At 39.3% G+C, this 26,185-nt stretch overlaps 1 protein-coding gene across 1 annotated transcript in view; it reads left to right on the top strand.

Annotated features, from left to right (window-relative positions):
• The first annotated feature begins 3,940 nt into the window (after positions 1–3,940).
• The window catches only part of gabrr2a (gamma-aminobutyric acid type A receptor subunit rho2a), a 35,153-nt gene continuing 12,908 nt past the window's right edge, over positions 3,941–26,185 (top strand). Inside the window, exons 1-4 of the mRNA XM_079832639.1 lie at positions 3,941–4,207; positions 5,938–6,044; positions 14,930–14,997; positions 20,153–20,376. Coding sequence (XP_079688765.1) covers positions 4,080–4,207; positions 5,938–6,044; positions 14,930–14,997; positions 20,153–20,376 — 527 coding nt within the window. The 5' untranslated portion in view covers positions 3,941–4,079. The remainder of the gene's footprint in view (positions 4,208–5,937; positions 6,045–14,929; positions 14,998–20,152; positions 20,377–26,185) is intronic.

Below are 26,185 nucleotides of genomic sequence, written 5' to 3'. Positions count from 1 at the left end.
AATATTTGTAATTGTATCAAATACTCATTTATGTTTTCACATTAAGCATGTTTCCCCACATTATTCACATGCAGTGAATCAAAATTGTCATTCCTAAACGGCATCATTACCATTCAAAGAGACACATTTGGAATTGCGGCCATCGCTCAGAGGACGCAGTTTGTCTTGTTGCAGATGCAAAAAGCATGCAAATTAACAAAAGAAAATCCAGCAGTGTTACTGTAGGGTGCCAGTCGTGGCAAACTGCCTTCTGTCTGATGTTCTCTCAACAGGAAAGAAATTACAAATGGAAAGAAACAGAAGAGATTTGATTCGTTTTCAGTTAGAAATCGGTAGATTTTCAGTGGAAGTTTTTAGAGCATGCTATAAAATCTTTTTATGCTTTTGTTTCCATCCATTTAACTTGGCACAATAATTTCTACCCAGTAGAGCTGTTATGTTTGTGGTCCTAGAACAGGCTGTTTTCAAGCCATAGATTCCCTTGTAATTATTTTTTTTAGAATGGTGGTTTTGGATTAAAGTAAATTAAGGTCTGTGGATAACATTACTTGATAAAACTTTTTAATTGTAAGTTGCTAACAAGTTGCTAAATAAGGGCTACACTTACTTCAAGGATTGTAAATTCATTTAGCAATTTAGGCCTACTGGGTTTTTTTTTTTAACAAACAAACAAACAGCAGCTTCAAAGTTCATGTTTGAGGTAAACTGCTATCATTTGTGTTTAACCACAGATTTAACACCGAAATAAAAACAGCTATATTAAACACCTATTGAGCCGGTGTAGTGACAAATTGGACCAAATCTGATGAGAAGCTGGGTCACGTTCAACGTTTTGTTACGGTTTCTGGGTTGAACGACATGTTTCCTGGAAACGGTGTGCAATGGGTTTGAGATACGTTTTCTCATGTTTGGTGGGTGTGTCAAAAATGTCAGCCCAATCAGCAGCAACATGTATATAAACCATGCGGTATTACAGCTCGCACAATGGGTCCAAGTAAAATAATTTACAAATGTGTTTGCTGCAGCTCGGTATACTCAATGATTGAAGATATTAGAAGACTGTGAATGCAAGGCAAATGTTGGATCACAATAATTAGGAACCACAGTTTCCGCAAATCCCTTCACTCGATTGGGATGTTCGACTTTTATTCTGGACGGCAAGGGCAGTGACTGTAACTTTTAAGCATATTTTGCAGTATTAAACACGTATTTATACCGATTAAATCAGGCTCTGAAAATTCTTCAAAAAGATCACAGAGAATGGCCTTCTCAGCTGCCGTAGTTGCAACTCGTGCGTAGTCAGAACAGGGTGTCCAACGCACCACTGTTTCCGTTTAAAAAAGCGTTGTGCAACGTTTTGTTGGGGCTGAACGCAGCCCTGAAGTGCAGAGTATTGGTGGAAATGAGAGACAATAAGTTTTGAATGCTTATATCATTTAAATGCGAATTTTGTCATTGTTTTGGAGCACTCTAGTTTATAGATAACAGTAAGACTAATATTCATACAAAAATTTTTAAATTCAATTTTGAATTCATGGGGACTTTAAAGCTCCACTGAAGTGCCTTGAAACGCGCAGCATTAAGCCCAATTTATACTTCTGCGTCACAGCCTCTACGCCGTAGGCTACGCGTCGATTTTCATTTTCATTAACGCGTCAATTCTACACAGACCGCAAGTGCTGTGATTGGTCTGCCAGGACCCCTCCCTCAGGGGTTATCATGCTCCCTCTGCACATGCAACTGAACGTCGACGTGGACAAGGACGCAGAAGTATAAATTAAAATCGACGCGTAGCCTACGGCCCAGGTCCGACGCAGAAGTATAAATCAGCCTTAAAGGCGTTGACGTACTTCCCACTGAAACAGGAAGATAGGGCGGGGCATATTGAACAGCGCCTCCCCTTTTTTAAATAGCCAATAGCGCTTTGTTTATATCACAACTCTTATATTGGCGGAAGTGAGAGACTGTGTTTGCATCTCAATCAGCTCCCTAGTTCAGTAGTCAGGGCACTGACATAATGGTGCGTCCTCCTTGGATGTTCGTATTTACGAGGTGAGAAGTCGTGTTTACGACCTCATGTGCGTTCAAGTCTCTTTGGTCGGAGCAAGATGGCGGTGTAGGCCTACCTTCTTTTAATGAATTTCACGAAAATACAGCAAGGTTTGTTAACTCTGCTTATAGAAAATGAAGAACGAAGAATGCGCATCAGGTGAGTTTTAATCTTTTACATTTTTATTTAATCTATGAAACCACTGTAAACTGTATCGTTATATATTAGGTTAATTGTTATATTACAATGCTAGCGTAGGCTACGTTGTAAATGACAAAGCCTGACAGTGGCACTGCTAAATACCTATATTCAACTACAGATGTTACATTCATACTCTGTAAAAAAAAAAAAATTGGGGGAAAATTTGTGAAAATCGATCATTACATTTTGGCCCAATAAATGACTTCCAAATAATTATCCCCATGCAAAAAGATGCATTGTACTAATCATATAAGGTCTTCACTCAAAATTAAAATTGTGTATTCACCTAACATATTTAATTGTGCTTAGTTAATCTATGAAGCCGAAGTGAAAAATCCATGTTGGATGAACAAGTTTTACGTCCGAGCAACTGAACCCCTAACTGAACGCTAACCCCTAACTGAACGCCCTAACCCCGCGCAAGAGAACTGACCTAATCTATCTGCGTCCGCGGCAACCACTTGCGTGTCAGGGTTTGAAAGCGCGTCTCATGTATGAAAATTATCTGTACACATGACGGGCGGCAATGATATCGCAAGAAAAGCCTGACGTGTACTGACAACTGCATTATTTAACCGTATTTTCTTCAATACAATGTTAAAGCAAGTGTCAAGTGAGTTTCATTCATAATGTTTACTTCATGTAATGACAGTTCATACTGGAGTGAAGCCGTTCTCATCGTGTGATTGGGGGAAACATTTCTGAGGGCGTGGTGAGCTCGTGCCAGGGGCGCGGATAGTGAGCCGTTGGAGGTACCATCCTACGTCACGATGTACCACAACGTCCAATAGGAAAATTCAACTGCAGTAGCCACCGTTCAACCTTAAGAGGGCAGCACTTTGGCGGTTTTCCACCATATTTTATAGAATTAAAACACTTTATACTCAAATGTCAAAACATTTACTCGAATCAATGAACAGCATTAATAAAGCCCCAGTATTACTGATCATTAACTAAAAAAAGTTGGTTTAGGGTTTAGTTACCCTTTAAAGAAAACACCGAACTTCCCACTGGTATTTACGACTTCGTGGTGGCGTTCATGTGCGTTCAACTCGTAAATACGATCTTTACGACATGACTTGAACATGGGCTGACTCCCTGACCAGTGCCCTGACGACTGAACTATAGGGAGCTGATTGAGACTCACCATGTAAGTTTTAAATCTTCTAAATGCGAATTTTGTCATTATTTTGTAGTACACTAACAGGAGGAAGACTAACATTTTCACACTAAAAGACAAAAAACTTCATCTAAAAATAGTTAGTAGCCTAGTAATTACTACTTTATGTAATACTTGGTATTGTAATCATAAATCCATTCACCGAGGAATCTGAAGTGAATCGAACCTGTCATTCAGAACTGCAGTGCATTGATCTCACGAGCCATAGAAAACCTTGTGGAATTGCGTCAAACACTAGGATGTTTTTTAGTGGATCCATTTCACTCGTGCATTAGATTTGAAAGCAGCCAACCATGCATAGTCTCCGATGCAGAGCTTTTTCGGGTCATATGTGCCTGTCTAATCCGTCTTTTCCTCTAACCCTACAGACAACTGTGGGAAGCGCGCGTATGCCCACCGCGGATGCCATGTGGTCAAAGCAGCTGTGCAGCTGATGACCAATGACAGGCAGCAGACGCCGCGCGGAGCTGCAGTATGCGTCGCGTCGCGGTGATATTTAAACCATCCTCACATCGCGCATGCCAGAGATGCGAGCTGCAGCGATTTCTACGCTGAGAACGGAAAGATGCTGCCTCTCCCGAGCCACCGCGTTCATGGATTAAACTGGATTTCAGGACACACCTGTAGATTTTCCACCTACTCTTCTGCATGATGCCTTATCTGAGACAGTTACTGATTTTAGCGCTCTTCCTGGGCTCGTTTGGGGAATGCCGGAATAAACACGCAACGAGAGAGAGGAGGTGGACAGGAGCTGTGGACTCTCAGAAGCATGGGACGTAAGTGGCAATTCAATCTTTGACAGCTAAACTTAGATTGACCTCTCATGGTGATGTTGATGATGGGGACAACACATGCACATTGCTGGGCTCACTGTTAGTGATGAAAAAGTTGCTGATGACTGTGGTGGTGGTGGTGATGATGATGATGAATGTTGCAATAATCAAATTGAAGATGATTGAGGAATGTCTGTCAAAGTACACACAACATCATCTTTGTTTACATCTATTTACCTAGTCCTGAATTTCAGATCTCCAGCTTCATTTGTAATTAAAGTGGACGTATTACTGCATGCTAAGACTTTGATTTTTATTTATTTAAGGCAGTAATTAAAATTCAGATTTTTCGTTGGCTAATACAAATTTTTACAGTGCAGAGTGGCTAATATTATGCAATTTAATAAATTATAGCAAATGGGATATACAAAATACAGTTAACTCTAAAATGCATTTTTATTTTGTTGCCTACTTTTCATCTGACAATCCAGGAATGAATCAATTTTGTCACACAATCTAAATTATAATTAAAATTAAAAAGTTGTTATACGGATTATGCATCTAATTCTATGCATTTGGATTATTTTGATGGGGGAACGCTAGCTTTGCATTTTAGGGTTAATAAAAACGTCTTACATTTGAAAAAAGGAAAAATTCATTGAACCTGTTTTTTTCTAAAGAATAACACTTCTGTTAATCGACCAAGTGGGCACAGTTATTGGCGGATGATGGGAATCTCCAAATAGTCAAATATCATGTTGGATGTTAATAAGTTCATTACTAATTACAAGCATTTGATGATAATGTATCTGATTTATGTTATCAGAGATGACAGTGTTATTAGCACATGAGAACTGTGATGGTGTGACCTCATCCATTGATGTTTTTCGACCACCTTTATTAGCCTGATTTCTATATGACAGCAGAGTGCCATAAATGAGGCCAGGGGCCGGGTGCAATTAACGTGACCCAGACAAGTGATGCCGCCACTGAACCGAAACACGTATCACTGGCGTGCTCGGACTGGTGCTTCTTACTCAGACAAACGGCAACATGTCATTGGCACGTTTCTTCCATCTGTCAGGGACAGTACGTTGGCACAAAGCTGTCCTGACAAGCTGACATGGGTACAGCCACATGGGTCTATGAAATTAAAACAAACAAGCAATCTTCAGAATGAACATGATGTTAGAGTGCAAAAGCCTTCAAATTTGTATGACTAAATCCAGCAGTATCGCTGCAGACAGGGTGCCAGTCATGGCAAGCTGCCTTCTGTCTCATGTTCGCAACAGGAAATAGATTACAAATGGCAAGAAGCTGTGGTGAATGAGGCAGTTGACTACTCACCGGATTCTTTTGAGTCACTGTCAGTGATTTATTATATCGCTGCATAAAGAGTTAATTATGTTCATTGCTTGACTGGAACAAGCACAGTACATTCGGGGCTCATCTGAGTGTTTGTCGATAAGATCTCTAATTTGAAACAGATCCGGCTGCAGCAGCTAGTTCACCACTGCCTTAACAATTTGTTGATACAAGCTACGTGCATGATTTTAATCCATCATTACACTTTTGCGGCTGCATTTTCACAGAAATTATGTCATTGACTTTGAGGGCTCAAGCTGAATTTTTCATGTAACCTCTGCTTGTTTCCACATAATAATAGTGCACATTGTCCAAATTCATGATATAAGAGGCTGATCTGAGTGTTTGTGTGACTTTAAAACCCACAGCTCCCTGGCAAAGAAGCCGCCAGATGTGACAAAATCACGGCGACTGAAAACGGAGCAGTTGTTGAAAGTGGACGATCATGACTTCACCATGAGGCCCGCATTTGCAGGTCAGTTCATCACTCTCCTGTGTTGCGGATGTGAACTGAATTCCTTTAGTTTATATGCCACAACCTCCATTGGGAGTCTATTTTAAAAACAAATCTTCAAAGACATGCACAGTATGTGTAATTTAAAAGGTTTAGTGTCAACATCCTCCATGAGCAACTGAAGATTAGTCAAAAATAAGACAACTGCACTTGGAGCATGAGGTTAAGAAATACATAAGTCCCTGTTGACAAAGCTGATAAAATACTATTACAAATTCCTCACTCCATTATTTACCTAAAATACACAAAAATATTTTTTAGCTGCATTGTTTTAATCTTATGTACAGATTGTACATATTTAGCATGCTCAATTGGAGATCATTCGTGTCAGTTATTTGACCAGCGGGCATAAAATCTACATTGGCTCCCTCTAGAGGGGTAAACAACCTTCCCATCAAGCATTGCAGTAAAAAGACTGGGATTTCAGTTTAACTGGAGTGCGTATGGTTTTGAGAATTGGAGTTTGTAATGTGCATTAGGCTGGTGAATTTAGACTATTATTATTTGATGTTAAGCCAAACAGTTACCTGCATAAAATCTCCAAATATGAACCACTGTCTAGCTGATGTAACATTTCTTATGTTACATCAGCTAGATGGTAGTTCATATTTGGAGTCTATGAGTTTGAAGTTTTACGATTCTGAAACAAAGAAAAATTCAAATAAATAGATTCTGCATTATTTCTTGGTTACTGTGATCAAATAAGTACATTACAACATGAGATTGGCAGAAACTGTGTGTGTTATGTACCCTTTAACAAAACTAGGGGTGTTTGATTCCAGGTTTTTGGGAGTCGACTCCGACTCCCACTCAAATCTATTGACTTTACATCAAAACATGGTTCAGGAATAATACAAGATTGTAGTCTAAATTAATTTAGCTGTTGCTGATACGCGATACCTAATTTTACAGAGGGAAATGTCACGAAAAACAGCCATGGTCGAATATTTTGTCATAATTAAATAAACGATACCTGGCAAGGTATTCTTTAATGAATTCATCTTATTATAGGCTAATGGTCAGGTGATGGGACTAAACTCACATGATCATTGTTTTAAAGGGATAGTTCACCCAAAAATGAAAATTAGCCCATGATTTACTCACCCTCAAGTCATCCTAGATGTATATGATAAAATCAGAGTTATATTACAAAAGTCCAGGCTAATCCAAGCGTTATAATAGCAGTAATAGTTGCTCTGTTTTTGAAGTCCGTAAAAAATGCATCTGTCTATCAAATAACGTGCTCCACGCGGCTCTGGGGTGTTAATAAAGGCCTTCTGAAGCGAATCGATGTGTTTGTGTAAGAAAAATATCCATATTTAAAACTTTATAAAGTAACGTTTCGGCCGACCGCCTTCCATGTTCAATTTATGGAAAAAGTGTGGAAAGGTCCTTTGCCGATCGAAAGACTAACGTGACCAGGTACGCTCGTCATGACGTCACGTACACATCTTGAGTTTCACTTTCAACTTTCAACACTTTTCCATGGAAGGCGGTCGGCCGAAAGCTTACTTGATAAAGTTTTAAATATGGATATTTTTCTTACACAAACGCATCGATTCGCTTCAGAAGGCCTTTATTAACACCCCGGAGCCGCGTGGAGCATGTTATTCGATGGACAGGTGCATTATTTATGGACTTCAATTCAATGCTTGGATTAGCCTGGACTTTTGTAATATAACTCTGATTGTGTTCATCTGAACGAAGAATGTCATATACACCTAGGATGACTTGAGGGTGAGTAAATCATGGGATAATTTTAATTTTTGGATGAACTATCCCTTTAAATTTAAAAGCTGCTTGGACAGGAAAGCTTAAGATACATAAAATGTATATAATACATACAATAATGTACACATATTAATGTGTTTATTCTTGATGTGAGTTTTTAATGATTTATGGGTAGTTTAATGATTATGAACACAGGGTTAACTATGGAAAACCAAATCTATATTTATTGCATTATTATATCATGAATTAAACTAAAGCTGGCACCGAGGTATAATTACAAACTAAAGTCACTATGACTGTTATCTATTTCTAAAGTGAGCTACATGTAGGACAAGTGTATGGTACAAAGTTTCTGCTTCAGCTCTCTGACACGGTTCCCCGAATTCCTTGCTTCATTTCATTCACTCCTTGCTTATATAGTGCACTCAACTGCCATGCATTATATAGGGATTAGAGAATCAGTGAACAAGTGGGAGATTTCGGACACAGCAACAGAGTCGACACAGAGAATGGATTCTTATGCTGGAGTCGACCCCAACACTGGGGCTAGTCAAGGAATCCATCGACTCCCCATCACTAAACACAACAGTTATTGTAAGGGTAGGTTTATGTCTGAAAATTGTATCATACTTTGTCTATACAAACAGCATTATGGTAAAAATGGAATACTATGGCAACAGCTTTCTTGCATGTAAACAACAGTGTTTTGCTTCAGGTAGAACTGACAGAACATGCCCTTTCTTTCAGTTTTCCCCCTCCGTTTGGCCTAAAACATTGTGTTCATGCATGGTCATCCATTTTGAAATGTTGACTACAAACACGTTTTTTCAGATTTTATTTCTCAGCATTCTCGCTCTATATATTGATTATTTGCAGCCTTTAGCCGCTGCCTACAACGTGCTGGATCCGTCACTGAAAACGGAAAGTAAATCACTCCAGCTAAATGTTTACACTGGGAATTCTTGCACCCAGGAACTATACAAGTCGACACTGTTATAACCAGTGTTGGGCACGTTACTTAAAAAAAGTAATTAGTTATAGTTACTAGTTACTTCTTACAAATAGTAACTGAGTTAGTAACTGAGTTACATCATTATAAAAGTAACTAATTACCAGGGAAAGTAATTACTGCGTTACTTTTTTTTTTTTCTCCAAATGTTCAAATATGTCAAATAACTTGGATGCCCCCAATATTAGATATGTTAAATGAATTGGACACTAAATAGAATAAATTATTATTATAAAACATTGTACATTAATGTACACTATTGTAATGTTACTGTGGGACAATGTGAGAGACACCTATCAAATTCAATGCATTATTGTAAATATTATCAGTAGGCCTACTATAGTGTAAATATTGTGTAAATATTATCAGTACTATACTTTCCTTTGGTAGTGGAGCTCACGTTATCACCTGGGTTTTTAGCCACTAATTTTGTGGCATATGATGATGTGAGGCGCTTCAGAATCACTTGCCACCGGCGTGGAGAGACTCTTTCTTCCTGGGCATAAGTTGCACGTTACTTAAATATTCTTACCTTTCACCTCAACGACGGAAAAGTAGCGCTTATACTTCCAATTTGCGAATGCTACCTTTGAAGTCGTTGGACCATCGCTGAATGTGCATATGCGTGTGCGTCATAGGTGTGTGTGTGTGTGTGTGTGTGTGTGTGTCTGTGAACCAAAGACCGTGAAAAAAATAGGTGTGAACTCAACCTATCAACTTCAACCTTGTCTCCCACCCACCAATCATCATCAGTTATGTGTACCACCGCACCCACCCCCAACACGCATGGCTAGTGCGCGCGCACACACACACAAGTTGCAGGTCCGACTGACAGAGAGCCTGTTCGGATGAAAAGCGCTTCAGTGAGCTCAATTATAGTAACGCGACTAACGCCGCATTTTTTTCCCTCAGTAACGCTAACGGCGTTGTAACGGGAGAAACAGTAATTCGTTTGATTACTCGTTACTGAAACAAATAATTCCGTTAGTAACGCCGTTTATCTGTAACGCCGTTATTCCCATCACTGGTTATAACTAAAAGTTTGCTTTGAAGTATTTCCTACTAAAGCAAGGCTGTATTTGACTCTGGACTGGTGGGAGTGGCCTTGGATTGCAACATTCCCAGTACATTATGGGTGTTGAAGTTTTCCTACCTATTTGGCAAAAGGGAAGTCAGTTTTTCTCTAGTCAGGTAGCACCAATTTCATTTTTTTCGCCATTCTACTGTATAAGCAGCCATGTTTTATTGAAAGCCCGTTTTGCCAGCAGTGAAGCACCTCTTTAAGAATATCAATGGAAGGTTGGTCTGCGTACTTCGAATTAATTTATGCATTGACATGGATTTGCTTTGACCTTGATTCCACACATTTCCTTTAAAAAGCAATACCTTATTAAACTCATGCAGATCAATTGTAGTTTTTTAGCTTGGCAGATGGAGCTTTGTATACTTTACCCAAGGTTTTTACACAAATTTTAACGAGATTGCCACTGTCACTTTTAGCAGTGTTAACAATCAATCAGATCACATAGAAACAGCTGGATGTGTGTGCAAATTAATCCTCTGGGAAGAAGAGATTTTTAAATATGAATAGTAGTTTTCCCCAAAATTGTCATTATTTATTCACTTTCATTTAGTCTCATAACCCATATACTCTACTGTGATATTTTCAGTGATAATCATAGTAACAAGACACTTTGAAGCTCCAAAAAGTATGAAAAAACACCATAAATGTATCATAAAAGTAGTCCATATGACTTGTATATCAAGTTTATATATTCTGTAGGCATGAAATAAACACGTCCAGATTAAAAAATGGCATTTCAATGTCATGGTCAGCAAAACACTATTGTTTTCTGTGTGTGTGTGTGTGTGTGTGTGTGTGTGTGTGTGTGTGTGTGTGTGTGTGTGTGTGTGTGTGTGTGTGTGTGTGTGTGTGTGTGTGTGTGTGTGTGTGTGTGTGTGTGTGTGTGTGTGTGTGTGTGTGTGTGTGTGTGTGTGTGTGTGTGTGTGTGTGTGTGTGTTGGATGTAAGAATGTAAGATTATTTGGGAATTATGGCTTCAGAAGACTTTTATGCTTTTTATTTTTGGTGGGTTTTTTGTTGTTGTCCTTTTTGGAGTTTGACAGTCATGGCCACTATGACTGTCACCATAATGGTGTAAAGATTCAAAAACTTCCCCTTTTGTGATCCATGGACAAAAATAACAGCATAGGGGTTTGGAATGACAGGAGGGCGAAAAAAATCATGTCAATTTTTCTATGATCTATTCCTTTAATGCAGAGACTCCTCTAGTCTACCATGGATAGAATGGTATTAAAAGATAATATAACGGAGAGCTCAAGGCTTTTCCTTGTATGACACTTAAAAGTTTGTGCAGTAAAGGCTAAGAACTAATGAAAGTTCTCCTGCCAGTCCATACAGTCCCCCTATTATTTTTTTAATGATGTGTTCCTATATAGGGCAAAGGAAAAGAAACACGCCAGTGTTTGATGCCGTTCCTCCTATGAATAGAGTATCTGAAAAGTCACTCATTTGGATCCTCTGACTCTGCGTACGTTTGGGAATTGCTCTTTGTTCAGCAGGGGGTCACAGCAAAGGGAATGAAAATAGCCCAAACATATTCACCCCCTCAGACGCATATACAGCCTGTCATCTCTGCCAGTAATGCATTGTCGCATCTGCTTGACGGTGAAAACCTTGCTGCTAGTTCAAAACATGATGTATGAGTTCACAACTGTCATCCAGTGTCATCAACACCCATGTGGGGTTAAAGGGCATATATATATATATATACTGTATATGTATATACTTTTATAAAATGCAAATGCAAAATGTAAATGTGTGTAAGTGAATAAGTGAAAGGATAGTTTTGGGTGTAAAAAGCCTCCTTCAACAAGGGGCTAAAAGCCACACATGAAAAGCCAAAGACCAAGGCAAAAAAAAAAAATGCCACTGAAAACACTGGGGTGGCACAAATTGTTTTCCATAATTGGAGGGAATAGATTTGTTGTGAAGGATGTGCAAAGTGGGCCCAAATTGATTTTGCATTTGCAAAAAAAAATTCTGAATGAACCAGACCGTACTAAAACCAAAAAAATGATTAAGAAGATAGTGGTTATGAAATGCCAAGTGACTGAATAAAAAGGTTTGTTCAGAACAGGTTTTTTGTTTTTGCATTCAGATTTACTCAGAAACATCTTGCTATATCAAATCTTTTTGTATTTGCATGATTTTGTTGAACCATTTCTTTTCACAGCTCTGTCAATATTCTGTATTTTTTAAAATCATCATCATGCACTTATGCAGGGGGAAAAAATACAACGGAATTGATCATATCATATTAAACAATGCTTTTTAGCATGCGTTGCATCGTAAAGGGCAGTATTCGACCTAAGCAATGATTAGTAGCGCAGGTATAATGTGCTGTGTGTACTGCATAAATGAGATTTACTTCAGAAGCAAAAGAGAATTGCTAATGCATGACTGCAGTCTGGTTTAAATCCAGAGACGGCGAACTGATGGTGCATAAAGCTTATGCCTAATCCTCCACAAGGGGAGTATCGGTTGATGTACACAAAACATATAGCACTCACTGTGTGTTTGGGTCATTACAGGGCAGTATGTGTTTCTTGATGTGAAGAAGGATTACACATATTAAGGATTTGTCTCATGTTATATGATGACACACACCCCTGTTTACTTCTGTCTGCAGATTAGCATATGCGCAATGCTGCTTTCAATACTAATGTTCTGGCCAGCTGGGCCAGCAGCATCCGAAAATCAGATACGAACCGAAATGAAAGATCAAAAGATATCAAGTAACCTCTCCATGCCAGGATGCCACGTCTCGAAGCCAGCTATGTTTTTCATGTTATTCAGACAGCCAAAATTTGCTGAACTCAGACATTCGGTGAAAGGATCAGTTAGTCTTACAACAAGCATGCAAAACTGAGGACGATTATAATCACATTACATTTTGTTGCCCATCTCTCTAGTTTCTCACTTTTTCTTTTTTTATTCGCTCGCTAAAGACTTAAGCGTTCCTCGCTGATGGGTTTGTCCATCTGGAGGATCGCTCGATCTGCTATGGACTGGGGCGCTCTGGCGCTAGAAACGAGATTAATCTGGCAGCGGTTTGTACTGACCGGACCAATCCCCATGGATTAGCACATGCAACAATCCCAGCCTGCCCTGCCACGCAGACAGCTGGTTTAAAGACCACCCACTCGCCAAACCTTAACCAGCGACGTGGCCTCTGGAACTTTGAAAGAAAAGCACTGTATTAAAATCAACTCTGGAAAAGGGTGATTCAGTCATAATCATGATGTCCTTTTAACCCTTACTTTCTTCTGTGGAACACCAAATGATGGGTTTTTTAAATGAATTTTAAGAGGATAAGAAATCAAATGGGTTTGGAAGTTAAGTATAAATATTTGTTGTTGAATTGTCCACATTGAACTATACACATTTTGTTGTAATCATAATGTTGCTCCAAATCGTTGTGCCTTTCTTTCTTTTGTGGAATGTAAAAAGAGATATTTTTATGATTATATTTATTTTTATGATAAAGAGGATAAATTCATACAGTATGGGTTTTGGAACAACATGAGTGTGTAAACAATAGCAAAAAATCGTTGTTGTTTTATTTCTTGTTTAACCATCTGTTTAATGAACATTTTGTTGTAATCATTACAAAAACGCTCCAAATATGTGTGCCTTTCGTTCGTCTGTGGAACATAAAAAGAGATATGCTATTTTTATGAATGTTAAGAGAATAGAAAGTCATATGGATTTGGAACAACATAAGAGTGTGTAAATAATGACAAAAAATACTTTATTGATTGATGATCTCTTTATTCGAACATTTTGTTGTAATCATTATGTCGCTCCAAATCAGCGTCCCTTTCTTTCTTCTGTGGAACATAAAAAGAGATATTTCTTATGAATTTTAAGAGGATAGAAAGTCAAATGGGTTTGGAACAACATAAGAGTGTTTTTTTTATTTTTTATGACTAACCCTTTAATAATATCCAGTTTATACAGAATAGATGATGTTATATGCATTTGTTTTTCATTGGAAAAGCACAAATAACCACCTCCAAGTGGTAACTATAGCTGAGAAATGGGACACTCAAGGTCATTCTAATAGTTTCAGACTCAAACTGACAGCAGGGTGCTGATTAGTTTGGACAAATCGATTTTACCTAGGAGCTGTGTCCTTATTTAGGCTTATTTGTGTGAAATGAAAAGCCTTGATGGTACATGACAGGGAAATTGACAGAATGAATTCCAGTGGGTGTTGCATGGCAATAGTTTACTTATGAGGATCTGGATTACATAAGCAAATTTGTAAATTTGCATTTCATATTAAGCAATGCTTGTGCTTTTCATGAAGGTTTTTTTTTTCATGAGCGACACATTAAGTGATACATAATGGCAAGTTTCAGTCAGTGTCAGTATCATTTTGAGCATCAAAGTTTAATCCACCATTTACCATCTCCAGTAATCTCGTCGGATTACTACGGCTAGGAGTGGAACTCATTGGAAATCTCGTTTCGAAAATATCTGATGTTCGAGCATCATCCCTGTCCATATGTACCGGCTGCCCCCTGCCCATTTACCTAAATGTCTTACCTTCTGAGTGACAGATAGCCCTATTACACTAATCCTGCGAAAGAGCAAGGGTTTATGTTTGCTACAAAAGACTTTACAAGTGCAGCTCCATGTTGGATATCAAAGCTGCAGTTCCGGTTGAAGGCCTGTCTTTTGAGAACTCGTGTTCCTTACAATCCGTCAGATGTCAAAGCAGCTGCTAAGCCTTTTGTGAACAGATCTGGTAGAAAGCAAACAGAATCAGATCTGGCTGTGAGGACGTATTTAATGATGCTCACAGAAGTCTTAGCGGAGAAGTTGCTAATTGCAACTGGTATGAAGCTGTTAGACTCCAATAAACAATGAGTATTATGAAAAATTAATACATGGCATATGCAAAATAGGTCATGAAGCAGTGGGATGGAGAAAATGGTGTAAATCAATTGACAAGCAGAGGTGTATATGTTGTATACATGGTTTAAATGCTTTTTTTTTTTTTTTTTTTTTTTTGCAGGTCCTGCTATTCCAGTGGGAGTTGATGTACAAGTGGAAAGCTTGGACAGTATTTCAGAAGTAGACATGGTAGGTAATCCTTAACAGTTACTTTTCACATGCAACATGGAAAAAAACTTTTATTGCCTGGTCGCGTCTGGTTAGAACAGGGTGTTATACTCACGGGCACTTCGCTCATCAGCCGATATTTGGCATGTTTGGTACATGTTTTCACACACCAGTCAAGCTGAGGCTGTTCCCCATAGCGTCCACTCTATGATGTTGCGTCTTGTTCCCCTTCTCAGGGGAACCAGGACCTTTTTTTTTTGCTTAAATGTAAATATTAAAAAATATTATATTTTATATATACACTCACCTAAAGGATTATTAGGAACACCTGTTCAATTTCTCATTAATGCAATTATCTAATCAACCAATCACATGGCAGTTGCTTCAATGCATTTAGGGGTGTGCTCCTGGTCAAGACAATCTCCTGAACTCCAAACTGAATGTCAGAATGGGAAAGAAAGGTGATTTAAGCAATTTTGAGCGTGGCATGGTTGTTGGTGCCAGACGGGCCAGTCTGAGTATTTCACAATCTGCTCAGTTACTGGGATTTTCACGAACAACCATTTCTAGGGTTTACAAAGAATGGTGTGAAAAGGGAAAAACATCCAGTATGCGGCAGTCCTGTGGGCGAAAATGCCTTGTTGATGCTAGAGGTCAGAGGAGAATGGGCCGACTGATTCAAGCTGATAGAAGAGCAACTTTGACTGAAATAACCACTCGTTACAACCAAGGTATGCAGCAAAGCATTTGTGAAGCCATAATACGCACAACCTTGAGGCGGATGGGCTACAACAGCAGAAGACCCCACCGGGTACCACTCATCTCCACTACAAATAGGAAAAAGAGGCTACAATTTGCACAAGCTCACCAAAATTGGACAGTTGAAGACTGGAAAAATGTTGCCTGGTCTGATGAGTCTCGATTTCTGTTGAGACATTCAGATGGTAGAGTCAGAATTTGGCGTAAACAGAATGAGAACATGGATCCATCATGCCTTGTTACCACTGTGAAGGCTGGTGGTGGTGGTGTAATGGTGTGGGGGATGTTTTCTTGGCACACTTTAGGCCCCTTAGTGCCAATTGGGCATCGTTTAAATGCCACGGCCTACCTGAGCATTGTTTCTGACCATGTCCATCCCTTTATGACCACCATGTACCCATCCTCTGATGGCTACTTCCAGCAGGATAATGCACCATGTCACAAAGCTCGAATCATTTCAAATTGGTTTCTTGAACATGACAATGAGTTCACTGTACTAAAATGGCCCCCACAGTCACCAGATCTCAACCCAATAGAGCATCTTTGGGATGTGGTGGAACGGGAGCTTTGTGCCCTGGATGTGCATCCCACAAATCTCCATCAACTGCAAGATGCTATCCTATCAATATGGGCCAACATTTCTAAAGAATGCTTTCAGCACTTTGTTGAATCAATGCCACGTAGAATTAAGGAAGTTCTGAAGGCGAAAGGGGGTCAAACACAGTATTAGTATGGTGTTCCTAATAATCCTGTAGGTGAGTGTATGTATGTGTGTGTATAAATATATATATATATATATATATATATATATATATATATATATATATATATATATATATATATATATATATATATATATATATATATATATATATATATATATTAGTACTGTCAAAATTAACGCATGTAATCTCATTTTTTTGTTTAACACATTAAATGCAAATTTAGATAGCATCTGTTTGTTTTTTTCGGTCATCCACTACAATATATGATCAAACCATCATTCATTCAAGTGCTATTAAACCATTCAAGCAGAATAAGATGCGAAAAAAAAACCTCAAATCTTTACTGGCGCACTGTCTGTGAAGCGTCTCTCTCTGTGAACAAACACCAAAAAAACCCAGTTCTCTTTCGTGCTTGAACAGACAAAAACACACAAAATTATGACAAAAGTCCTGTTTTGTCGAGTATCCTCACAAGCATGGTCTTAAATGAGTGAAAAGGTGTTGAATGAACGCAAAGAGTTGTGAGAAAATAGAATGTGTGTCAGAACCGGTTCTCAAAGTGACAGCAGCATATTAAACATACTGCTGTCCATGATCAATGCTAATCAAAGAACAAAAGACAAAGAGAAAATCACTCCATGGTCTTCACTGAATAATGGTTGTAGCTTTAATAAGGATTCATCTATTTAATTCATAATTTATGCAGTGAAGACTGAAGTGTTTGAATCATTTTATTCAGTTTCTATGCCTACCTGTTAGATCTAGCTGAAAATCTAAAGGTCTGTTTACAAGGTTACATGGGTCAAAAGCAACGAAAACAATAACTCTGCATTTTCCCGTCTGGAAAAAACCCTTAGTGTTTAACCCTGATATTAAAGGCACAGCTAAATGTAACATTTATTACAATGGGTTTATGTGAAGGTTGTTCTGTTCACTTAAATTAAACGTTGTTATATTTTTTAAAGCCTATTAAATGTTAAAATCAATAGTTTTCAAATTATATTGTAATGTTGAATGGCTATAATTAATCAATAAAATTGAGAAAAATTGGCATCAGTGATACTGGCCTTCATTCATAGTGCTTAGTAATAATATTGCATTAAAAATATACTGTCTTTATGTTGTTTCTACATTATTTAGGAGATTAAATGTAAAAGTATACATAAAAATATATTAAAACATGCAATGTTAGATGCTATTTATTCGCTGTTTTTTTATCGGTTGACAGCACTATATCTAAATCTTTTGATTTTGGGTGGAAAATGTAAGATTCACTGTCAATTTCATAATTCTCTTGCTTTTTGCCCATTTATTACTGACTATTTTGCAGTAACTGTGTCCCACAAGGGTATTCCTTAAAAAAAAGAGCTTCTGCATCTCTGATGGCAGAAACTTTGATCATGAATCTTCTTTTTACTTCTGTTATATCAGAATATGACACCCATTCTGTCATCCTGTTCTCATGATTTAGATTTCCCTCTTGGTAGAAGCCTTTGTGTGCTGTAACAAAGCAACTTTGTGCTGCTTTTATTGACCATATATAATTACTGGCCGCTCCAAGTGTTTATGGTTATATAATCAAAAGATAGAATAGAGAAGGGATGATCTACTTGAGCATGCTACTTTTAAAGAAACATATCCGTCATATGGAGGGATCGAGAGGTACATAGTTAGACTACAAAGAGAGACATGTAAGGAATGTACTGTAAATGTAAAATTGGCCATGTACATCCAGTGAAATACAGTTGTCGTTTGTTGCTCCCAAAACAGTACATTGTCATCTAGAGAAAGTGAATCACATAACTTCCAAGAGCATGTCCAGATTATATTTCACCCCAAAATCAAAAGGAATAAATTAGAAACTACATGTTGCTTAGAAAATGAAGCCTTCTTAATGTGGCCATTAAGGTTTTTGCATTGTGACAGTTTTATGACAATTAATCGTATCCCCTGCTCTCAATTCTCATTGTGTTAATGCAAAGAAAATCCCATTCTAATGACTATAATGCAGAAAAAACAATGTTATTTTATGTCATCTTGTTGCAAACACCAATGACTTTTATTGTACCATAGATCTCAAAAGGAGAATGTCTGAAGAATGTGGTCACTCTTTTCATTGCAATTACAAGGAATGGAGCTTTCAGGCTTTAAAAGGACAAAGAAGTACCATAGAAGTGGTTCAATCTTCAGAAGCCATAAGATTTAGAAGACTTGGAAAATTGCGCACAGGTCAAATGAACCACTTTTATGGTACTTCTGTGACCCTTTTGAAGCTCTAGCCCCCATTCTTGAGACATGTACAGTCTCCAAATGTCTCATGAGTAAAATGTGAGTGAACAAATGAAATAATTTTTCGGTAACACTTTACATTAAGGTTTCCTTTGTAAAGGGTTCATAAAGTTGTTTTTTAATGACTAATAACTCCTTTTGCAAACTGCCTAAAAGTGAGCCATTTTTAACAGGCATTTTATAAATACTTGATAAATGTATTTATTTACACTTATTTAACTCAATACCAGATTCCTGATTTATTTAATGATGCAGCAAAAAAAAATACTGTCATAGTGAGACTGAAGGGTGCTGTATTTGTGGTTTTCTCATTAATATCTCATGACTGCCACTTTTCTTAAAATATTCCTTACCAGAGGTTGCTGTCTTACCCATGATATTCCACTGAAAGCTCATGATGCCTATCCACAGCAGTGTATAAAAACTGGTTTCTTATTTATTGAGATGAAATGATCAAACTTTATTATGTCTGGGGGCACGAGCACAACGATAACTTGATGAGATATTAATAATGAATATTTTAATTCCAATATTAGTTCATTGTGAACCTTAATGTAGGGTGGACACATGCAAACCATTTATTAATGAGTTACAAACATGTATAACCTGTGAAAGTGAACCTTAATGTAAAGTGGAAACCTGTGAACTTGTTCACTTCAGGAATCAGGTATTGAGTTAAATAAGTGTTTATTTATTAAGTATTTATAACTTGTGAGTTAAAAATAGCTCACTATTTGGCAGGCATTGCATTAAAGTCACTCTTTTTATTCATGCAGTTATAACTGCTTATCAACGATTTACAATGCACCTTTATAAACCCTTTACAAGGGTTACCCATTACCTATTTTTCTTTTTCTTTTTTCATCCCTTAAAATCCTTTTAAAATTATATGTTTTTCTTTCACTTTACATTCATGAAAATTATAGATTTTTCACCTCACCATAAGAAGCGTTGAAGGAGATAATGTTTTTTTCACATTTTGTCAAATGTGGCAAAAGTTTTCATGAGATTAATCCAAATATATACTAACTTTGAAAAGTGTATACGCTCACCAAGGCTGCATTTGAGCATAAATACAGTAATAACAGTAGTACAGTAAAATACTACTACAATTTAAAATACCTGTTTTCTACTTTAATTTATGTTTAAATGTAATTTACTCCTATGATGCAAACCTGAATTTTAAGCATCACCAGATTTTTGTAAATGTCACTTTTGGTCAATTTAATGCGTTCTTCCTAAATAAAACTATTAATTTGTCAAAATACAAATGTTACTAACCTCAAACTTTTGAACAGTAGTGCTTCTCTTTTGTACATGTTCAAAAATCAAGGATGGTAGAACCTCCTGTAAAGATTGTTGTGACTGAATATTGAAAAATCTCTTTTCCTCCGTCTGTGTAGGACTTTACTATGACATTATACCTGAGACACTACTGGAAGGATGAGCGCTTGTCCTTCGCCAGCACCACAAATAAAAGCATGACTTTCGACGGCCGCTTGGTGAAGAAGATCTGGGTTCCTGACGTCTTCTTCGTCCACTCTAAAAGATCTTTTATTCATGACACCACCACAGAAAATATCATGCTGAGAGTGTTCCCTGATGGTCACGTTCTTTACAGCCTGAGGTAAAAAAGCACATTATCAACACTAGCATTTCTGACTTTTAAGTGAGCCATTATAATTTCAATTATATGTAAGTTATGTATATATGTATAGGGTTTTAAAGTATTTATGTAAATTTACTTATACATATGTATTATTCGTGTGTATATATTTTATACAATGTAAGAAAAAGTTAATATTTTTTCAGTTGTTCAGCAGTTACAAAATTTCACCTCCAAGCAACTCAAATGCATGTGGTTTCATTTAAATGAAATGTGGTTTGAAAACAAAAGCACGTCGCTGGGTTTAAGCATTTGCATTTTGCTGTGGTGTTAAAATTAGAATGATGCTTCTGGCTTGTGATGTTTTTGCTGTGTCTTTTGTGCTGCGAGTTAAAAATTAGGCCAAGCTACCTGCGTGCAGGCTATAATCAAGGGCTAGCACTGAGTTCAAAGTCAAATTTCAGGCACTGTTCTGGCTCCAGGGAAAGTGTCATTATTGATGGGACTGGCCCAGATTATTTCCATTGTGTGACAAATGATGGACACTGCTATAGAGAACAGGAGAGAAATACTGAGAGAAAAATGAGATGGCCTTAGTGCCAGTTCAGTAAATGGTGCAAGTATGCTATTCTTGACTAGCATTACTAAGCACATTTTACATTTTTATTCTTAGCAGAAGCTTTCTCATTAAAGCTACTGGCATTTCAAGCCCATATGACTTTCAATTTCTGTGGAACACAAAAGGAGATGCTCCTTTACACTCATTGTATAGAAAAGTGCAGCTTGGAGTTGGACATTCTGCTAGAAAACTCATTTTGCGTTTCACAAATGCAAGAAAGTCAGATCACACTATATATTGGGTGTCTTCAAGTACTATGTACATACATCAAAAAAAAATTTTGCTACAGTGTACTTATTGTATTCATGTTAGATTGCAAAACACTTTTGTTTCTATTGAGATTATATATAAGGTATAATTATAGATATAACTAGAATGTACATTTCCTGAAGAAAATGTGAGTGGTGCTTGCCGTGGCAAAAAAATCCTCTCGGATGCTATGTTGTGTGTACTGGATTCTCACCCGAAACAAAAGAGGCCACCCCCAAGTCTATACGATGTTGTGGAGCTGAGATATGTCCTATTCATGTGATTGTACGGTTGCTAGGGTACTCTATATGGTTGCTATGGAGTGGCTATACAATATATGGGGTGACATTTAAAGACTATTTGCCAGTCTGAGTCAAAAGACCCAACCCCCATGCCTCTACGATGTTCTGATGCAGAGATATAGGTCCTTGTAAACGGTTGCTAGGGTACTCTGTTTGGTTGCTATGGAGGGGCTTGGCAGCATCCAATGATGATACTGCTTGTCTGTATGAATGATATAAACCAACCCCCATGTCTCTAGGATGTTCTGAGGCAGAGATATAGGTCTTGGTAAACGGTTGCTAGGGTACTCTGTTTGGTTGCTATGGAGGGGTTTGGCAGCATCCAATGATGATACTGCTTGTCTGTATGAATGATATAAACCAACCCCCATGCCTCTATGATGTTCTGAAGCAGAGATATAGGTCTTGGTATACGGTTGCTAGGGTACTCTGTTTGGTTGCTAGGGGGGCTTGGCAGCATCCAATGATGATACTGCTTGTCTGTATGAATGATATAAACCAACCCCCATGTCTCTACGATGTTCCGAAGCAGAGATATAGGTCTTGGTATACGGTTGCTAGGGTACTCTGTTTGGTTGCTAGGGGGGCTTGGCAGCATCCAATGATGATACTGCTTGTCTGTATGAATGATATAAACCAACCCCCATGCCTCTATGATGTTCTAAGGCAGAGATATAGGTCTTGGTAAACGGTTGCTAAGGTGTTCTGGGTGGTTGCTAGGGCGTTGCTAGGCGGTTGTTAAGGTGTTCTGGGCGGTTGCTAGGCGGTTGCTAAGGTATTCTGGGTGGTTGCAAGGGCATTGCTAGGCGGTTGCTAAGGTATTCTGGGTGGTTGCTAGGCGGTCGCTAGGGTGTTTTGGGTGGTTGCTAGGGCGTCGCTAGGCGGTTGCTAAGGTATTCGGAGTGGTTGCTAGGGTGTTGCTAGGTGGTTTCTAAGGTATTCTGGGTGGTTGCTATGGTGTTGCTAGGCGGTTGCTAAGGTATTCTGGGTGGTTGCTGGGGCGTTGCTAGGCGGTTGCTAAGGTGTTCTGGGCGGTTGCTAGGCGGTTGCTAAGGTATTCTGGGTGGTTGCTAGGGCGTTGCTAGGCGGTTGCTAAGGTATTCTGGGTGGTTGCTAGGGCGTTGCTAGGCGGTTGCTAAGGTATTCTGGGTGGTTGCTAGGTGGTTGTTAGGGTGTTCTGGATGGTTGCTAGGGCGTTGCTAGGCGGTTGCTAAGGTATTCTGGGTGGTTGCTAGGGCGTTGCTAGGCGGTTGCTAAGGTGTTCTGGGTGGTTGCTAGGGCGTTGCTAGGCGGTTGCTAAGGTATTTTGGGTGGTTGCTAGGCGGTTGCTAGGGTGTTCTGGGTGGTTGCTAGGGCGTTGCTAGGCGGTTGCTAAGGTACTCGGAGTGGTTGCTAGGGTGTTGTTAGGTGGTTGCTATGGTATTCTGGGTGGTTGCTATGGTGTTGCTAGGCGGTTGCTAAGGTATTCTGGGTGGTTGCTAGGGCGTTGCTAGGCGGTTGCTAAGGTATTTTGGGTGGTTGCTAGGCGGTTGCTAGCGTGTTCTGGGTGGTTGCTAGGGCGTTGCTAGGCGGTTGCTAAGGTACTCGGAGTGGTTGCTAGGGTGTTGCTAGGTGGTTGCTATGGTATTCTGGGTGGTTGCTATGGTGTTGCTAGGCGGTTGCTAAGGTATTCTGGGTGGTTGCTAGGGCGTTGCTACGCGGTTGCTAAGGTGTTCTGGGCGGTTGCTAGGTGGTTGCTAAGGTATTCTGGGTGGTTGCTAGGGCGTTGCTAGGCGGTTGCTAAGGTCTTCTGGGTGGTTGCTAGGCATTGCTAAGGTATTGTGGGTGGTCGCTATGTTGTTGTTAGGCAGTTGTCAATTGTCACAAATGGTTACTATGGAGTTTTTATAGAGTTGTTAGCATGTTCTCAGCCTGATTTAGCTGTTAGCTAATCATTATTAGCATGTAGCTATTCACTGCTAGCATGTGTAGCATGTTGAAAGTCCAGTTTGCTAGCATGAGCCAAAAGACCCAACCCCCATGTCTCTATGATGTTCTGATGCAGAGATATAGGTCTTGGTATATGGTTGCTAGGGTACTCTGTTTGGTTGCTAAGGGGGCTTGGCAGCATCCAATGATGATACTGCTTGTCTGTATGAATGATATAAACCAACCCCCATGTCTCTATGATGTTCTGAAGCAGAGATATAGGTCTTGGTATATGGTTGCTAGGGTACTATGTTTGGTTGCTAGGGGGGCTTGGCAGCATCCAATGATGATACTGCTTGTCTGTATGAATGATATAAACCAACCCCCATGCCTCTATGATGTTCTGAAGCAGAGATATAGGTCTTGGTATACGGTTGCTAGGGTACTCTGTTTGGTTGCTAGGGGGGCTTGGCAGCATCCAATGATGATACTGCTTGTCTGTATGAATGATATAAACCAACCCCCATGTCTCTATGATGTTCTGAGGCAGAGATATAGGTCTTGGTATACGGTTGCTAGGGTACTCTGTTTGGTTGCTAGGGGGGCTTGGCAGCATCCAATGATGATACTGCTTGTCTGTATGAATGATATAAACCAACCCCCATGTCTCTATGATGTTCTGAGGCAGAGATATAGGTCTTGGTAAACGGTTGCTAGGTTACTCTGTTTGGTTGCTATGGAGGGGCTTGGCAGCATCTAATGATGATACTGCTTGTCTGTATGAATGATATAAACCAACCCCCATGCCTCTATGATGTTCTGAGGCAGAGATATAGGTCTTGTTATACGGTTGCTAGGGTACTCTGTTTGGTTGCTATGGAGTGGCTTGGCAGCATCCAATGATGATACTGCTTGTCTGTATGAATGATATAAACCAACCCCCATGTCTCTACGATGTTCCGAAGCAGAGATATAGGTCTTGGTATACGGTTGCTAGGGTACTCTGTTTGGTTGCTAGGGGGGCTTGGCAGCATCCAATGATGATACTGCTTGTCTGTATGAATGATATAAACCAACCCCCATGTCTCTATGATGTTCTGAGGCAGAGATATAGGTCTTGGTAAACGGTTGCTAGGTTACTCTGTTTGGTTGCTATGGAGGGGCTTGGCAGCATCTAATGATGATACTGCTTGTCTGTATGAATGATATAAACCAACCCCCATGCCTCTATGATGTTCTGAGGCAGAGATATAGGTCTTGTTATACGGTTGCTAGGGTACTCTGTTTGGTTGCTATGGAGTGGCTTGGCAGCATCCAATGATGATACTGCTTGTCAGTATGAATGATATAAACCAACCCCCATGTCTCTACGATGTTCTGATGCAGAGATATAGGTCTTGGTATATGGTTGCTAGGGTACTCTGTTTGGTTGCTAAGGGGGCTTGGCAGCATCCAATGATGATACTGCTTGTCTGTATGAATGATATAAACCAACCCCCAGGCCTCTATGATGTTCTGAAGCAGAGATATAGGTCTTGGTATACGGTTGCTAGGGTACTCTGTTTGGTTGCTAGGGGGGCTTGGCAGCATCCAATGATGATACTGCTTGTCTGTATGAATGATATAAACCAACCCCCATGCTTCTATGATGTTCTGAGGCAGAGATATTGGTGTTGCTAAACGGTTGCTAGGCTGCTTGATAATGGTTGCTAGGGTGTGGCTAGGAAGTGTTGAAGGTGATTTGTGATTGGCTGTTGATGCCCCAAGTCAAACAAACCCACCCTCGTATTTCTACGCCACTTCTATCCAAAGATATCCCTTTGACCTCTTTCAATGGAAGTGTATGGGATCAGTTGCTAGGGAGCTCTAAATGGTTGCTAGGGCGTGGCTTCATATGTTGACAATCATCCTGAGATAGTGATTGGTTGGCTGAGTAAATTGAGCCCACCCTCTTGTCTCTGAGACACTGTGAGCCAGAGCTATGGTCAATACAAAATCCTTATGCAATTTCCCATAGTAAGAGAAACGCATGAGTTTTATGGGACGTCCCTCCCCATTATAAGTCAATGGGGAAATTTGAGGAAATTTGGGGAGCTCTAGCGCCCCAGGGGTACAACTTATACCCCATTGCGATGTGTCATCTTACAGGGCCTGGCAGCCTCTTCAAATGTGGTGAACCACGAGTTTCTCCGAAATCCTCGCTCAGAGTTATGACTCGTTAAAAATTTTCGCAATGTTAAGTCTATGGGATTTTTTTCGCTACTTTTTCGCCCCTGGGGCGAACACCGCACCCCCGACCCCTTAGAAAAGATATAGCACACCATTCCCGAATAAGCAGCACGTTTTGACACCTCATTCATGGGTCTGTGACAAAAACTGTGGGAGGAGTAGCGGGACAAAATGTTGTCCGGAATAAGAATAAAGAATAACTAGAATGTACATTTCCTGAAGAAAATGTGAGTGGTGCTTGCCGTGGCAAAAAAATCCTCTCGGATGCTATGTTGTGTGTACTGGATTCTCACCCGAAACAAAAGAGGCCACCCCCAAGTCTGTACGATGTTGTGGAGCTGAGATATGTCCTATTCATGTGTTTGTACGGTTGCTAGGGTACTCTATATGGTTGCTATGGAGTGGCTATACAATTTATGGGGTGACATTTAAAGACTATTTGCCAGTCTGAGTCAAAAGACCCAACCCCCATGCCTCTACGATGTTCTGATGCAGAGATATAGGTCCTTGTAAATGGTTGCTA

This window comes from Gobio gobio, assembly GCF_949357685.1.
Source record: "Gobio gobio genome assembly, chromosome: 13".
Taxonomy (NCBI): domain Eukaryota; kingdom Metazoa; phylum Chordata; class Actinopteri; order Cypriniformes; family Gobionidae; genus Gobio; species Gobio gobio.
Note: the sequence above shows the minus strand (reverse complement) of the source record. Positions and strands in the feature narration are given on the sequence as shown.